The sequence below is a fragment of the Pan troglodytes genome, chromosome 6, assembly GCF_028858775.2.
Source record: "Pan troglodytes isolate AG18354 chromosome 6, NHGRI_mPanTro3-v2.0_pri, whole genome shotgun sequence".
NCBI classification, from domain to species: Eukaryota; Metazoa; Chordata; class Mammalia; order Primates; family Hominidae; genus Pan; species Pan troglodytes.
Window position 1 is genome coordinate 93,497,348 of NC_072404.2, and position 18,708 is coordinate 93,516,055.

Sequence of the window (18,708 nt, forward strand, 5' to 3'; positions counted from 1 at the left end):
TGTGTAATGTGAAAAGTATTTATGTAAAGTAAGTTGTTCATAATCTAATTTTATGATTCAGATTGACTTAACGGTCATTCACCTACTAAGTCAACAAAAACACATTTAGTCCATATTATGTATAACATGTAGATCTTGGCTAAAAACTATGTGGAGTATTAAGAATAATAAAAACCTTCATGGAAAAGTAGACAAATACCTTTAGAGAAGCAAAACCTAAATCTGTAACGGCAACAACAAAAAAAGGCTAACTATAGTTAAGGAAGTTAATAGGAGTTCATTCCCATTTTTTTCTCATGAGGAAATTGACTCAGATAGGCTATCAGGAATATCCTAGGTCACAGAGCTAGTATGATGTAGAGTTAAGATAACTATTTCCATCTGACATCAAAGATCTGGGTCTTTCTGCTTTTCTCCGTAAACCCTTCTAAGGAGGGTATATTTTGGAAAATACTAAGAACTGATTTTGGAAAAGTTTGTTACCTCTCACTCTCATATAATTTACTTTAGCTAACAGCTCTTGCATATTTATATTATATTATTTGCTCTGTACTTGGTCTTTTTACACAGTAATAACTTGGTGGCTAATCTTATCTACAACTATGGCTTTCACCACTAGCAGTATTTTGACATGTCTCAAATACATATCTTCCAAGAGATATTTCCCTCCAAAGTCCAAACAAAGACTTACTAGAAACCTCTATTTACATATTGTACAAACATCTCAGAGTCTGCATGACTTAAACAGAATTCACTCCTTTTTCTTCTTTCCATTACTGATGTCATCACTTTTCTGTGTGTTTTAAGTTTGTTGTAAGTATCAATCATTACAGACCCATGCAAGCCAGACCCTTCTTCATCATTCACTAATCTGATCCATCGCTACAGTTTTGCTTAACACAATAACTTGCCCTGTATTTTCTTTTGCTTACATACTCACTGCCACTGTCCTAATTTAACTCCCCATAATGTCTTCCCTGGATCACAGTAAGCATCTTCTTACAGAACTTCCTTTCCAGGTTTACACCAACAAACCATGTTATATACTGCCCCCAAAGTAAACTTTCTACAAAACACATGCACTTTCTACTGGTGAAAGATGACAGAGTAAAACCATGTGTACTCTATCCCCTTCCTTTGATTTTCATGAAAAGGAAAAAAAGATGAAAAGTATAAGAGGAAAATATACATATTAAATGAAGAAGTAACACCAAAGCAATATCAAATTATTAAGGAAATATTTCAAATATAGTGAAACTTGAAACATTTTGATATAAAATGCTGAGATCTGGCATGTCTCTCCATATATTTCAAGTAGGATAGAATTAATAAGCAAAGGGTTAACAAATCATAGAGATTGCATCCATAGATGCTTTTATTACAGAAACAAGCTCTAGGAGTCTACACGACTATAAGATTATTGGAACATGTCCATAAAGAGTGGAGGTGCAGACTGAACACAGTGGCTCAAGCCTGTAATCCCAGCACTTTTGGAGGCCAAGGTAGGAGGATTGCTTGAGACCAGGAGTTTCAGACCAGCCTCTGCAACATAGCAAGATCCCATCTCTACTTTAAAAAAAAAAGTTGCTGTGCGTGCTTCAGGCTGAGCAGGGAGGATGGTTTGAGCCCAGGAATTCAAGTTTGCTGTGAGCTATGATTACAGTGTGAGACCCTGTCTAAAAAAAAAAGAAAAGAAAAAGAAAAAGTAGAGGTATAGATAAAGCATAAAGCCATGGTCATCATCATTATTATCATCATTTCAACTAACATGGGCAAGCCAAGCTAGGTACTGTCCTAATCTCTCTCTCTCTAACACACACACACACACACACACACACACACACACACACACACACAATTTATTGTGTATGCATTATCCTTCTTCTAAAGGATATCACTGTAGGTAAATTAGTATGAGGGCAGAAGTGAAAGGTATGAATACCAGACTATCCCACAGGGTGTTTCCGATGGGGCTTCATGAGAAACACACCAATCACACCAGTCAAGATATGAAAAAATAATAATAATAATAATAAATAAAGTGAGGTGTGTTCACAGAAGAAAATATATTAAAGATCACAGAGTGTGCTTAGAGTCAAAACAACAAAAATCATAGGCTGCAAATTCCTCCAACTCATTTCCTCATTGTCAGAAGGAGGAAATAAGTTCACTAAAATGTAAATGAAGAGTATAGGAAAGAAGAGGAGTTGGCACAAGAAATAGAGGCTTAATTCTGGTTGCAAAAGTTACAAACTAAGTAATAATAAAATCTAATTTTTCGAAAGAGATGAATTCATTAATATGATAATAGAAATGAAAGATAAGGAAATAAAACATAAAAATAGATTGAATCTACAGATCGAAAAGTCTCTTACAGAAGTAATAATTAATAGAACTTATTAAATAAAGAATACATTTGGAATTTATGTGGAAAATTGAGTCACGTACAAGGGAAGATATCAGGTGGGCCTCATACTTGTTCAAAACAGCATTATTTGCCCCCAAACAGAAAAGCAATTCGCACAAATAAGCAAGTGAAAACATCTGTGACTCAGCAATTTGTCTTTCAAATGAGAGAGGCATCTCCAGTCATTCTCAAACAAGTGAATTTTAAGGAAATAGAGCAGACATTCAAGAAACTATAACAATAACAACTTCTTAATAATGAAATTCATTCAAACAAGGCGTGAATCAAAATCAAAAGAGAACAGATATTACATCACTTGCCTCCTTAAAACCTGGCTAGAGATTTTCATTATCTATGAGATTTGGGCTCTTTATATTTTACACACTCATTTGTTTTCTCCTTCACCAATAGAGTGTGCGTAAGTGTATATGCATGTGTGTTTACCCCTAAATACAACAATATATAAATATGTATTTTATTTACATACACACACAAGAATATTTCCAATTAGCTCGATGACATGCCATCTATAGTCTCACAGATTAGAATGCTCTTTATCTCCCCAGTGCTTTCCATCTTCCACCCTCACCTGCTTAGGTAAATTTATTCACCTTTCAAGACCCAAGTCAGCCTTCTCTTGTGAATTCTTGACCTTCTAAGGGACAATGCATCATGCTTTCTTTTATGAAGCATAGTGCCCTGTACATACATAGATTAATCACTGCTTTATCTCCTTAGCTCCACTTCTAGAGTTAAAATATGCTGCCTTTACTTATTTTTGTATGTCTAGCCCTAGAACCTACTCCTGGCGTATACCTAGTACTGACACACAGAAGCAAGTGACTCAAATGTAATTTGAACCACATTATTTTTTTAATGCAACAAAAATTTAGAAAAAGTAAATATAAAAATATCTAAGAAAAAGCAAATGTAGCAATATAAATTTTATGTCAGGATATACATTAGCTTTGCTAATTAAGTTATAAATTATGTTCAAATGACTATTAAAATTATACCATTTAAACCTTAAATTATTTATAAACTGGCTATCAAATAACAGTTAAATGGCTAATATTTTTTCATTCTATGTGCTCAGCACTGTTATGGTTGTTTTACATACAATAATCACATGAATAAATTTCTTGAGAGTTCTGTTTTGCCAGCAGCATTAAACACAAAATCTACTGAAACAGCGAAGTAACTTGTTCTTTATATTTAATTTCTCTCAATTTTGGTATACCCTTCAAGTCACTGACATATAAATTAATGAGAAGACCTTTCAAAAATGTAATGCTTTTATTAAAACAAAGCACAGACCTACACCCACCACCTTTACCTTAGTACTGTCTCACTAACAGCAGTTTGCAGTCCCTAATCTTGTTTTGCTATCTCATTTTATGCCTGTTTCTGTAAGTTTCCACAATTTACTCTTTTCTAAACGCGGCTTGCTGCCTCCTGCTTCTAGTTGATTTTCCCTTTTCTTGTGCTTCAAGCTACAGTTAGAAGCTATCTCTCCCATCAAAGACTTGAGAATTAGCAGACATCTATCCTTCGATGGATGCCTCACTGTGCTTTCATTATAACACACAGTCATAAATTAATTGCATGCCACTTTTCTGCATGAGTATTAGAGTACACACATTAGTTCTCTTAGATGTAAAGGTTAGCACAATGCCATATGGGTCAAATTATACGTGGAGGAAATGGTTAACTAGATAATCAATCATTAAATTAAAGATCTAGAGGGATCTTTAGACTGTCTGAAGTCTGACTACTTGCATTTAGAAAAGAGCATACATGACTTTGCCATTAACAGTTGCAGAGGTCAGATTTAAATATAGGTCTCCTGGCTCCACATTCGATGCTCTTTCTAAATAACTTTCTGGAAAAATTGTGACTTTAATATTTCTCCACATTTTTTTGCTCTCTGGTCCCTGATATTGATAGTAGCCTTTTGCACAAGAATATAGGCAAAAAATAAAAGTTGCAAACAATTTACAAAATAACTAATGAGCAATATTAATTTTTACTTCTTGAGGGAATAACTAGAGTTTAAATGTAATGACTGCATAAAACAAGTAAATGTCATAATGTGGACAAAAATGGATAATTCAAACGTGCATTGCTATCGGTCACTCATTTTTGTGTGAGATGATTAGTCAGTAAAAATTCAGAATTAAAGTGTAGATTCTTCTTTTAAAATTCCCATTGGTTTTATTTAATGCTTTGAGTGATGGGCTAGTAATCTAGAAATTAAAACTTTGTTTTTGATTCTGCCTTATGTTTTAATTATTTATGAGACTCCTCTATAGGTAGGTCTCTGTTATCAGTCAGTCCACTGATAAGTGCTCATTAAACACCTATGAGTGGTAAGCATTGTATTATCATTAGCAAAGTGAAAAAGAGGAGGCTTCTCTGTTTCATACAGTTGAAATACTAATTTTTCAGGCAGTCTTGCTCAATTATTTACTGTAACACAGCACATGTTTCAGAGTGTTCTTCAAATAACCATATTTCACATGGCTACAAGAAAGCACGTGTTTTTTAAAAAAAGAAAGCACATGTTTTCTGACATTTACAAATTATATATACTACATTTTCTAGTAACAAAACAGTAGAAAATATTCACATATGGAGAAATAAATAGTGATAAACCACTTTGTCACCCATTACCTGTTGCATATGTCTACTATGAGGCATTTTTAAAACTACTTAAGAATGATTTATTTAAATTGTTCTAATGCTGAGCAAAATGAGTGCTTTTGGAGAAAGAAAAGTAGTATTTTATCCAGGATATTTCTATCACTTCCATCCCAAGATACATTTTGGGGAGGAAAAAAGTCTTCCTTATTCACTGACAAAAACTGATCTGTATGAGTGCAAACATACTAGAGAACATATTCCTATCAGTGTTCATGGGTGTCCCTTTTCTATGTGAGGCAAGCATGTATTTCATTCCCAGAGTGAGAAGAAAGAGAGCTCAGGAGATCACTTAGACATACTCAAGGATCAATCAAGTAAGCAGATCAGAGAGACAGGCTTGTGTGGCTGGTGGTAGGAATTACCTAAACCGTAGATTTGTCTGACAACAGGTGCTCAGTAAATACTTATTGAATGAATGAGTACATGGATTACTGAATAGTTGGATAAAGTAGATATGTTTATGAATGTGCAATAGTGCATATGAGTTAGATAGCTCATAATTTATCATGCTGCTCTTACTAGCTTTACTGTCTTCATTCTTTACAACATGCCTGGTGCTATAAGCAAATGCAATTTAAATTTGTCATTTTAAAAAATAGTTGTTTACCTCAGAGGTTATTTTTTTCTCTCTCTTTTTCTTACTCTCACTCTCCCTCTCTTTTTTCCTTCCTTCCTTTTTGTTTTTGAGACAGTGTCTCACTCTGTCACCCAAGCCAGAGTGCAGTAGCATGATCTTGGCTCACTGCAACCTCCGCCTCCTGGGTTCAAGGGATTCTCATGCCTCAGCCTCCTGAGTAGCTGGTATTACAGGCATGAGCCACCATGCCTGGTTAATTTTTGTATTTTTTTTAGTAGCAACGGGGTTTTGCCATGTTGGCCAGGCTGGTCTCGAACCCCTGACCTCAGGTTATCCACTCACCTTGGCCTCCCAAAGTGCTGGGATTACAGGCATGAGCCACCATGCCCTGGCTCCTTTTTTCTTTTCTTTTCTTCTTCTTTTTTTTTAAAAGAGGCTTGTAGAGAACATTGATATGGCATTCCTAGCTATGTCCTGCACCTATATCTAGAATAAATACATTATGATTATAAAGGCTTCCCCATAAAAGGATTTTGTTTGAATCAGAGCTCCGTGCAGAAGGATGGAAGGAGATGGGAGAGCAATATGTTGAAAACCAACAAATTCAAAGAATTTCTAATGAACAGCATACAACGTAGTCCGGGTACATTGTAATCTTAGTCACAATAATGTCCTATTTATGATAGCACACTATAAATCTGTCTTCCCCAATAGTGTGCTTTAATTTTGGAGTGGACACATTTTGGAGTTTATGAAGTCAGATACCCTAATGACATTTGTACATAACAATTCATTGATATATTATAACTTTTCTAAGTTGATCCTTGAACAACATGGGTTTAAACTGTGTGCCTCCACTTATATTTGTATTTTCTTCTACCTCTGCCACCCCTAACACAGCAAGATGAATCCCTCCTCTTCCTGATCCTCCTCCAGCTACTTGACAAGAAGCCGCTAAGGATGAAAGACCTTTGTGATGATCCACTTCCACTTGAAGAGTAAATATTTTTCCTTCCTAATAACTTTCTTAATAGTGTTTTCCTTTCTCTAGCTTACTTCATTAGAAGAATATAGTGTATATAGTACATAGAACATACAAAATATGTGTTAATTGACTGTGTTATGGTAAGGTTTCTGGTCAACAGAAGGCTGTTAGTAGTTAAGTTTTTGGATAGTCAAAAGTTATATGTGGATTTTTGACTGCACAAAGGGTTGATTCTTTTAACCCCCACCTTGTTCAAGAGTTAACTGTATATACAAATAAAAACAAGGACAAATTGGATTATCATGTAGATAAGTTGGACAAGATTAAGTTCTCCTATATCCAGCTCTCCCCAAGTAATTATTTAGCAAAAACTATCTGAAAGTATTAATTCTAGAATTTATTTTGATGGCACAGAAAAAATAAATAGCAACTTAAGGATTTTATCTTAATTGGCAAATGAGAAAAGATTAAATTCTTCCATTTTGTTTCCAAATACTTTCTTGCTATTAATGTAATTGTCTACAGTTGGGTCATATTTAGAAATGTTCTAAGATTGAAGTTAAATATTATGTGAGCCAGGTTTGGTTTAAGACCCTTAAGGACAACTCATGATTCCCTTGAATGAAGCTAAAATTCCAGCTTGTTTGTTGAAAATCCCTGCTCTCCCAGGACCCATTAAATCAAGCACACCTCTGGGTTGGAAAGGACAATAGACTAAAGATTTTCTAGACCAATGCAGGACACACAACATTAATCCTCACAATGTCAAACGTCAAATTCAGAACAAGATTTACCTCTTAAAGACTGGGCAAAAATATAGCATAAGCTAATTTCTCATTAAACTTACTTCTCTACTTCATCACAAAACGTGATTGTGTACCACTGACAAAGGCAAAACAAAAACAAAACACTGCTAACAATGTTAAAATTACAAGTCATAAACATTGTTTAGAGTGAAATATGATCCCTATTTAATCCCTGCTGGCCACAACATTCATTGAAAATGAGACACTAGCATTAGTTTGAAGGCAGAGAATAACAAGGGTAAAATTTGCCTTTCCACATGAAAGAAAGGGAAGTGTTATTGCTATTAAATTTTAATAAACCTTCGTGGCAGTTCAATGTGAGCAACCAGAAGAGTCATGTAACATTACTAAGGTTGCTGATTTCTTAATTCTTTCATTTTCCTGATATTTATTTTGCATGTAAAGAGTTTAAAAATGAGTATCTTTGTCAATCACATCTTTATAACAATACTGTCATTAACCAGTTTTGGATTGAATAGTTGAAAGTAGTTTTATGTATTTAAAATTGAAACATTATTTGAGGATAACTGGTAGGAATTATTTTTTAACTCTACCCTCAAATTAATAAATTGTTATGAAAATAATTACCTATGTACATCTGCCTCATGAAATTGCTTTAGAAGCTGAGATTATGGCGACTAGGAACAGCTCCGGTCTACAGCTCCCAGCGTGAGCGACGCAGAAGACGGTGATTTCTGCATTTCCATCTGAGGTACCGGGTTCATCTCACTAGGGAGTGCCAGACAGTGGGCGCAGGTCAGTGGGTGCGCACACCCTGCGCGAGCCGAAGCAGGGCGAGGCATTGCCTCACTCGGGAAGCGCAAGGGGTCAGGCAGTTCCCTTTCCTAATCAAAGAAAGGGTTGACAGACGGCACCTGGAGAATCGGGTCACTCCCACCCGAATACTGTGCTTTTCCGACGGGCTTAAAAAACGGTGCACCACGAGATTATATCCCGCACCTGGCTCGGAGGGTCCTACGCCCACGGAGTCTCGCTGATTGCTAGCACGGCAGTCTGAGATCAAACTGCAAGGCGGCAGCGAGGCGGGGGGAGGGGCGCCCGCCATTGCCCAGGCTTGATTAGGTAAACAAAGCAGCTGGGAAGCTCGAACTGGGTGGAGCCCACCACAGCTCAAGGAGGCCTGCCTGCCTCTGTAGGCTCCACCTCTGGGGGCAGGGCACAGACAAACAAAAAGACAGCAGTAACCTCTGCAGACTTAAATGTCCCTGTCTGACAGCTTTGAAGAGAGCAGTGGTTCTCCCAGCACGCCGCTGGAGATCTGAGAACGGGCAGACGGCCTCCTCAAGTGGGTCCCTGAGCCCTGACCCCCGAGCAGCCTAACTGGAAGGCACCCCCCAGCAGGGGCACACTGACACCTCACACTGCAGGGTACTCCAACAGACCTGCAGCTGAGGGTCCTTTCTGTTAGAAGGAAAACTAACAAACAGAAAGGACATCCACACCAAAAACCCATCTGTACATCACCATCATCAAAGACCAAAAGTAGATAAAACCACAAAGATGGGGAAAAAACAGAACAGAAAAACTGGAAACTCTAAAAAGCAGAGCGCCTCTCCTCCTCCAAAGGAACGCAGTTCCTCACCAGCAACGGAACAAAGCTGGACGGAGAATGACTTTGACGAGCTGAGAGAAGAAGGCTTCAGACGATCAAATTACTCTGAGCTATGGGAGGACATTCAAACCAAAAGCAAAGAAATTGAAAACTTTGAAAAAAATTTAGAAGAATGTATAACTAGAATAACCAATACAGAGAAGTTCTTAAAGGAGCTGATGGAACTGAAAACCAAGGCTCGAGAACTACATGAAGAATGCAGAAGCCTCAGGAGCCGATGCGATCAACTGGAAGAAAGGGTATCAGCGATGGAAGATGAAATGAATGAAATGAAGCGAGAAGGGAAGTTTAGAGAAAAAAGAATAAAAAGAAATGAGCAAAGCCTCCAAGAAATATGGGACTATGTGAAGAGACCAAATCTACGTCTGATTGGTGTACCTGAAAGTGATGGGGAGAATGGAACCAAGTTGGAAAACACCCTGCAGGCAACAAAAGACAAAATTGACAAATGGGATCTAATTAAACTAAAGAGCTTCTCCACAGCAAAAGAAACTACCATCAGAGTGAACAGGCAACCTACAAAATGGGAGAAAATTTTCGCAACCTACTCATCTGACAAAGGGCTAATATCCAGAATGTACAACGAACTCAAACAAATTTACAAGAAAAAAACAACCCCATCAAAAAGTGGGCAAAGGACAGGAACAGACACTTCTCAAAAGGAGACATTTATGCAGCCAAAAAACACATGAAAAAATGCTCACCATCACTGGCCATCAGAGAAATGCAAATCGAAACCACAATGAGATACCATCTCACACCAGTTAGAATGGCAATCATTAAAAAGTCGGGAAACAACAGGTGCTGGAGAGGATGTGGAGAAATAGGAACACTTTTACACTGTTGGTGGGACTGTAAACTAGTTCAACCATTGTGGAAGTCAGTGTGGCGATTCCTCAGGGATCTAGAACTAGAAATACCATTTGACCCAGCCATCCCATTACTGGGTATATACCCAAAGGACTATAAATCATGCTGCTATAAAGACACATGCACACGTATGTTTATTGCGGCATTATTCACAATAGCAAAGACTTGGAACCAACCCAAATGTCCAACAATGATAGACTGGATTAAGAAAATGTGGCACATATACACCATGGAATACTATGCAGCCATAAAAAATGATGAGTTCACGTCCTTTGTAGGGACATGGATGAAATTGGAAATCATCATTCTCAGTAAACTATTGCAAGAACAAAAAACCAAACACCACATATTCTCACTCATAGGTGGGAATTGAACAATGAGATCACATGGACACAGGAAGGGGAACATCACACTCTGGGAACTGTTGTGGGGTGGGGGGAGCGGGGAGGGATAGCATTGGGAGATATACCTAATGCTAAATGACGAGTCAGTGGGTGCAGCACACCAGCATGGCACATGTATACATATGTAACTAACCTGCACAATGTGCACATGTACCCTAAAACTTAAAGTATAATAATAAAAAATAAATAAATAAATAAATAAATAAAAAAGAAGAAGCTGAGATTATGTACTTGGCTGTGTCTCTAAGTGGCGATATATTTTCATAAAATTTCCAAGATTTTAAAAATGTATTTTATTTTTATATTTCCTGTAAGAGAATTATGTAAAGCAGGCATTTGTTTTTATTAGCTTAAATGCTATTGCATTTAAACGTAAAAAAGTTGTAAAAACTAGCAGAATTATAAAATTGAGAAAAAATTGTAGCTTTTCCCAATTATAACTGTTATTTTATCATTTCTAAGTACTCAAGGTGGAAAAATGACTTCCACTTAAAAATACTTCTACTTAAAAAATCAAGAAATTAGTTTAAAAGTTCATAGCTGAGTTTGTTTGATGATCTTAATGACTTTCACCTCATTTAGTAAATCAGAATCTAAAAAATGCTACACCCTCCTTTTGATAAGCTCTGGAGTTTATCAGCCCTGCTTTGCCACTTCATTAGCTGTCAAGAACCAGTAAGTGATATTGCTATGAAAGTCTTGATTCAGGTAGTTGAAAATGCTCTTGTTGCAAAAGTACCAATTATCAACAGACTTGAAGTTAAAAGAGGGTCTATCAGGAGAGGCCTGTCATCCACATACATACAGTTGGTTATCATCTTTGTAGACATCAAAGAAAGAGGGAGCATTTGAACTATCAGTAGTTCACTTATAACATTCAGAGGAAAGGACGCACACTGATTTAATATACACTGCAGCAGAGTTATTACTGACCTTAGAAATCTTACCTTATGATCATGTGATGGCAAGTAAATGAGAATAAAAGGTGAATTTTTTCCCCCAAAGGAAACAGCATAAAATATGAAAAGATGCATATTTTAATCTCTATGTTTAAGTAGTTTCTTAAATTTAGCCTTACACTATTTTATGGTGAATCTTTCCTTAAATGTATTTTTGTTATTTAAACAACTCTGCCATGAATTTCCCCTTTAATATAGATATACCATTTGAGGTCAAAAATGTTACTTTAATAAAATTTACTTTTAATTATAAAGACTTTTATTTCCACTCTTGCTTCTATTACACTTCTCTACAGTTAAGCATAATATTAAACAAGAAAAGCATGTTGATATAAAATCTTGAATAGTTCAAATAAAAGTTTAAAATATTTCCTATTTACATAACACTATTTACATATTAAGAACAATTCACCCGTTTCTTTGCTTGAAGAAAGCAAACTTACATATTAATGAATGAATCCTTTATGGAGACGTTCCATAAAACACTAGTGCCTTTTGATGTTCAATGGAATAAAGGGTTCCATGAGAAAATGAATTCAGGAGAACACTACATATTTCGTTATATTAATTTCAAATAAATATATTAAATATTTTGGGAGGTCTAGCTGTCAAGACATTTTCTTATAGAAATCTTATTAAACCAAATGTCTCTCAACTTTGTATGAGATAGAACCATTTTTTAATATATAGTGCAACTTAATTTTCAAGGAATATTTAGAAAGATACTGTAATATTAATAATAAACCTTGATTATTAAAAATACAATACAACTTATGAGTAAGGCTGGGATGCCAAAATATTTGGGGGAAAATAGTTTGGTGGAAATTGGTTAAAAATAATAGACATTTCTTAGGCTAATTATTTTGAAAAGTCAATACAGATAAGTTTCTTTCTTTAAGGTAAATAGAACATAAAGACAAGTGATGACGCCGGGCACGATGGCTCACGCGTGTAATCCCAGCAATTTGGAAGGCCCAGGCAGGTGGATCACAAGGTCAGGAGTTCGAGACCAGCCTGACTAACATGTTGAAACCCCGTCTCTACTAAAAATACAAAAATTAGCCGGGCATGGTGGTGGGCGCCTGTAATCCCAGCTACTCAGGAGGGTGAGGCAGAAGAATGGCTTGAACCTGGGAGGTGGAGGTTGCAGTGAGCCAAGATCGCGCCACTGCACTCCAGCCTGGGCGACAGAGCAAGACTTAGTCTCAGGGAAAAAAAAAACAAAAAACAAAAAAAAAGACAGATGATGACATTAGTGCAACAAATATTTTAGATCTGTTTCAGATGAATTTATTAATTCATATTGTCTAAATAAGAAACCTGGATGGTTTCCTAGAATTTCAGTCATATGCCTAGAATTGAAAAAAAATAGAACATGTCACTTTATATTTGCTATAAGTTTTAAGAGACAATATTTTTAGAAAATATATTTATATCAATATATTTTTGGTCAAGCCTTTCTGTTATTGGTTTATTTTGAGGCCAATTATATTTTCATGCTGAAGCAGCATGTCTAAAGTGCTTGGGTCCAAATGTCCACCTCTCTTTGAGAGCTGTGGAATCCTTAAAATGACAGTAGCTAATTTAATTCCATTTGTGTGCAAGATATTGCATTTTACAAAAGCAGCTGTTTTTCATGGACTAAGTCGAGGTTTTCTCCTCAGAATATGAACCAGTGACCTTATACTTACAACTCAAGACCTATCTATCAGCACTCTTCCCCGTGAAGATTTTCATGACGCAGGATTCTGCCTATGATTGAATCAGCATATCCAGGACCACATAAAATAGTGTCTCTTTTAATTAGGCTCAAATGTGCACATCTCACATTGAATTTTCATATTTTTAAAATTTACTCCAACTCTCTGGAAGAGTTGTCGTCTATTTTAGCTTTCATCAAACTCTATACTTTACTAGTCCACCGCTTCCACATTTTGAGATGTCAGTGTGCTTTGGGCAGGTATGCTTCCTTCTTCCCAAACAACTTGGCAAAATCATTTGACCTCAGATAGGCCATCTTTTCCACTTTAGGAATTTCTGTTCGTTGGATTATAAATTGTGTCAACTTTTGCCAAACATTGCCTTAAGTGGTTACCAAATGCAGTGTTCTTGGCTTGCATTACTTGTTTCTGCTTTACACTCATTATCTTAATCTAATCATGTAGGAGAGGATAAGGAAGATTAAAGTCAAAATGTTTTCTTACTCTAACTTTTCCAGTAAAACAGAATTTAAAGTATGTATTCCATTTGCTGGTAAGAGCTGCTGAGATTTTTTTAAAGTTACATTAATAATTTTTTCCTTGTATTTATATCAAAGTAATATAATTTTCAGATTCAAACATATTTAGTTTAACTGTAGGGTAAAAGATTCAGAAAGCTCACTTTTTGCTCAGAATATTTTATTTAACCCTATGATAGATTTATGACAGAACTAATGGCAAGATACTGTGTCTTTCTCTGACTCTGTTTGACCACATATAAAATACCTGTCTCTAAATATTTTTCAAGCAAACTTTATAAAGTATAATGTAATGTCTGAATATCTTTAAAGCCCTTTTTCTGAATTAAAATGATTCCAATTTTTTAAAGTTTCTATACAGCTTTTTATAATTAGGATTTTGTAAATTATAACAAGTCATATTTTGTTTTTGCCTTTTTCATATCATCCTTTAAAATCAAAGGTTACTGGTGTTTACGTGACACATCAGAAAAAAAGAAAGAAATTATGGTGTTTATACTTTCTTACTTCTTAGGGTGTGTATCTGACTAAAGTATAGCATTTTTTGCTTATGGCTATGACAACAACTTGGTTATTTAGACTCAGTCAAATTTGAAGTCTCCACTGGTGTACCTTATATGACAAAAGTAATCTTTCAAATATTATCCATGACAGTTAATCATGAACCTCTGAAAGTGTGACATTTTGTAAATGTTATTGTTAGAGCTATGATAGCATTCTCAACTTGCTAGCATTTCCAATATAATCTATTAGAAAAAATGATTTAGATTATTGTTTCATAATTGAGTAGGCCCCAGAAATGATTGTTTTATCACTTCCTTTAATATTCACTGACTGGATTCTGTATGAAGAAATTATTTGTAAAATATACATTCCAATTCTACGTATGTGGCATGTTTCTGTGGGAAAGTTTGTATGCATGCGAGTCTGTATACAGTGAAGATACACATGTCAAAAAGACATGAAATGTATGTGGGAAGACTATGTTTTTTTACCAGCTGTGTGTTTTAGCCATACGATTTTTTTCTATATATATTTATTTGAACGAAAGTCAAAGTCCTCTAGCCTGACCCATAAAATGTTAATCCTTTCAAGAACATTTCAATTTCTTTTGTTAAAGGAACTCTGTATAACATTATCAATCCCAGAGCTGGTTTTACAATGTATTATTATCAAATTCTTACTTGTGACTAACCGTTTCACCTGCAATATCATGGCCATGCTTGAAATGTCTATTATTCATGCCAGCACTGATTTAAAATACATGTATAGAATTTGTTTTGTCTTTAAATTCCTGAAAAATTGGCAATCAGCAATGTAATTTTCAACCTTGGTATATTTTGATCAAGTGATTAAATGCTCTATGCAATTTTCACATTATCTGGAATATATGCACGAGTAAAAATGCACTCTTTTAAATGGCAGTAGAAGAAATGCTGATTATTAACATGCCTTTGTGTATTAAAGTCTGCTAATTTTCCTTCACACTGGTACTTCTGCTTTTCCAAACCTCTCATAACAATACAATGTGTGTGTTTACATGCAACAATGCAGGTATAACTACTAGCTTTAAACCATTTTTCCATGCTGTAAAATGACTACATCCTTTGAAATACCATACTTCATTGTTGAGAGATGAATAACATCTGTAGGCATCTCAAAAGCCTTGAGTTCACAGTCTTTTGAGTACTAATTTGAGAATTCACACGCACGGTTTTGTTGTTATCATTGATGACGACAACACTGTTTAAAATCTCTTAATGTTAAGGGGACACTGGAGAGCAGATCTGCTGGGAAAACATTAAAAGGTGGGTGTTGTGTTCTTATCTACTTTGTTTGTATATGAAAATAGTGCTGGAGCATACGGCTAGTTCAAGCGATTTTAATATTCTGACTAAGGTATCTTCAACATTTTAACTATGAAGGAATTGATAGAAAACCAGTTGTTGTAATTATCCAAATTTGGAAAGTCATTGTTAACTCCATCCTTAGACTACATCTCAATCTTACACACATCTTTCACTTGCCACCACTACTGCCCTAGTTGAAGACACTCTTCTTTTCTCCTTGGACTCATGCAACAGAATTCTAAATGGGCTTCGTGATTTGACTACAGCACTCAATGTATTCCACTAAGAACTATCAGGCGTATACATAGGTCATATCATACAATTCCCTTGCGCAAACTTCGTACCATGTTTCCTTTTACATGTGGGATAGAAATCACAACATTTAAATGTTCCTCAAGTCCCTGCCATAATAGAGCCAGTATCTAATTAATTCCTCCATCTTTCCTTACACTTAGAGATAAGGTTCTTTTCTGTTGTAGGTCTTTAGCTGATGCTATAACTTGGGTCTGGAATCTTCCAATCCTCTATACCTTTTCTTCCCTTTGCTACATTGAACCTTATGCTTAATTTAACAGCTAATTCTTTTTTTTTTTTTTTTTTTTGAGATGGAGTCTCACTCTGTTGCCCAGGCTGGAGTGCAGTGGCGTGATCTCGGCTCACTGCAACCTCCGCCTCCCAGGTTCAAGTGATTCTCCCACCTCAGCCTCCTGAGTATCTATGACTACAGGCGCACACCACCACACCGGGCTAATTTTTGCATTGTTAATAGAGACGGGTTTCACCATATTGGCCAGGCTGGTCTTGAACTCCTGACCTCGTGATCCACCTGCCTCGGCCTCCCAAAGTGCTGGGATTATAGGCGTGAGCCACCGCACCTGGCCAACAGTTACTTCTTTATTGATGCCTTACTTGATGTGACAACAAAAAATAAACCTCCCTGTTAGATTTTCTTATGAGGGCTTATTTGCTTCAGAGCATTTATCATAGGATGAAACTCTATATACGTACTTTTCCCATAATTTTGTGCACTGCCCCTCTTCCCAACTAGATAAGTGTCATTTGGGTAGTGCCATGTATGTTTGTGCTTCCTTGCACAGCCTGTGCCTAACACAGTGCCTGGCACACTGTCAGTGCTCAGAAGAAATTAATTAAATGAAATTTGGATTAAAAATTATTGAGAAAATTTTTATTGCTAATAATTCTTACATTGACACTTGCAAATTGTTGTGATGCCTTGAATTTTAATTTCTTTCTAGAATTTTTATCATTAAAATATCCACAAGATAATAGCAAAGAAAATTTGTAGATTTTCTTTAAAAAATAATGCATATTAGTTTCTGTAGATGACAAGCATTTCCTGAATTTATATAATAGGTCACAGCTCAGCCCTAAATTAAATTTTACAGACCATGTTTTAAAGCTGGCATCTATGAAAGTAGGCAATTAATAATAATAAAAAAAACCTTCATGTTACTTGCTGGCCCTGATAAATTCATGACTTCACATTATCATTAACTCAGAAGGTTTAACGTTTTTCGTTTTTTTTTAAAGAAAGGGACTGCATATTCTGTCCACCTTCCCCTCTTTGTAGAAACTCAGAACTACCTGCCACTGTACATAGTACATAGTGAACAGCCACTTTAAATTGTTTACCAAGGTCTTAAAGGTAAAATATTCATAAAATTATTATTCACATTTTAGTGCTTAATACAATTATGGTGATACTAAAAGATTGTTTCTACATCTACAGAGGCATTTCATTCTAACTGTTACATCTTGCAAGAACAGCAATTTAAAAAAAAATCTTTTTCCGTACCTCTTTATTTTTAAGTAATTTAAAAGAAGTAGAGTGATGTTTATGGAAGCACTGATCTTTACAAATGTATTTCTCTCCAGGAAATATTACACATAAATCCTGTCAAATAGCTAAACAAGTTAGATGCAAAACTCCTACATAAAGCTCTGTCATTCTACCCTTGCCTTACTTCCAAGAGAGTTAACATAGTAATTGTGGGGGAAATAAAATTAGAACACCACCTCTTCATACCAGTAGAGAAAAGCTTTCCAACATTAAGGCAATTTGCAGTTGGTGAAGCATGCTACTTAATGATACTATAATTCAATCACAGAATAAACCATAAAAAAATAGTTAGACCCTTAGCTCTTGATGCAGTCTCAGGATTAATGCTTCTTATAATTTGAGGACTGGAAAGATCCAATTTTGCCATTAGTTTTAGAAAATGACTTATATGCTAACTGGATGTGAACAATTGTGTTCTAATGAGCTTAATATGAGTTTCATAATTTGTGCATTTTGCTGTTAAAAAGCCAGAAAACAAAACAAAACAAAATACTGAAACCAGTGTGAACAAGAGTTACATGATGGAAGACATCAGTTTTCACACCAGAAGGAATAAAAACAGGCAAAAATACCATAAGTTGATCCTCAAAATATGATTGATTTTAAGCCTTATGAGATAATTGTGAGGTCTTAAAATCTGAGGTATCAAAAACTCAGAGTGAATATATATTCTTAAGAATTATAACGATTCCACATTTATCCTCATTGACAGAATTGCACCAAATATTGGTAATTAAATGTTTACTATAGACTATTTAGTGAGATCAAAAAAACTATCAATCTGTCTATCTATCTATCTATCTATCTATCTATCTATCTATCGTTAGTTCGTTCTAAACTATGCCAAGTGTTGTATCATACCCTTTATATATATTAACCTTAAAATAACTCCATAGTCAGCCTGACCAACATGGTGAAACCCCGTCTCTAAAAAAAATACAAAAATTAGCTGGATGCAGTGGCACATGCCTGTAGTCCCAGCTACTCAGGAGGCTGGGGCAGGAGAACCACTTGACCCAAGAAGCGGAGGTTGCAGTGAGCCGAGATCGCACCACTGCACTCCAGCCTGGGTGACAGAGTGAGACTCCATCTCAAGATAAATAAATAAATAAAAACAAACAAACAAAAAAATTCCATAGGGGGTCAGGTGTGGTGGCTCATGCCTGTAATCCCAGCACTTTGGGAGGCCGAAGCAGGTGGATCACTTGAGGTAGGAGTCTGAGATCAGCCTGGCCAACATGGTGAAACCCTGTCTCTACTAATAATACAAAAAAATTACTTAGGGGTGGTGGCATGTGCCTGTAATCCCAGCTACTTGGGAGGCTGAGGCAGGAGAATTGCTTGAACTCGGGAGGAGGAGGTTGCAGTGAGCCGAGATCCCGCCATTGCACTCCAGCCTGGGCAACAAGAGTGA

General features: G+C 35.9%; 1 protein-coding gene across 6 annotated transcripts in view; it reads right to left on the minus strand.

The window, feature by feature from the left end:
* Positions 1–18,708, minus strand: part of SEMA3A (semaphorin 3A) — a 554,212-nt gene that overhangs the window by 182,925 nt on the left and 352,579 nt on the right. Inside the window, exon 1 of one of the 6 annotated variants that reach the window (XM_009453471.5) lies at positions 8,067–8,354. The exons of the other annotated variants lie outside the window; for them this stretch is intronic. Coding sequence (XP_009451746.3) covers positions 8,067–8,085 — 19 coding nt within the window. The 5' untranslated portion in view covers positions 8,086–8,354. Of the gene's footprint in view, positions 1–8,066; positions 8,355–18,708 lie in introns of those variants that run through there. 6 annotated transcript variants of the gene reach the window in all.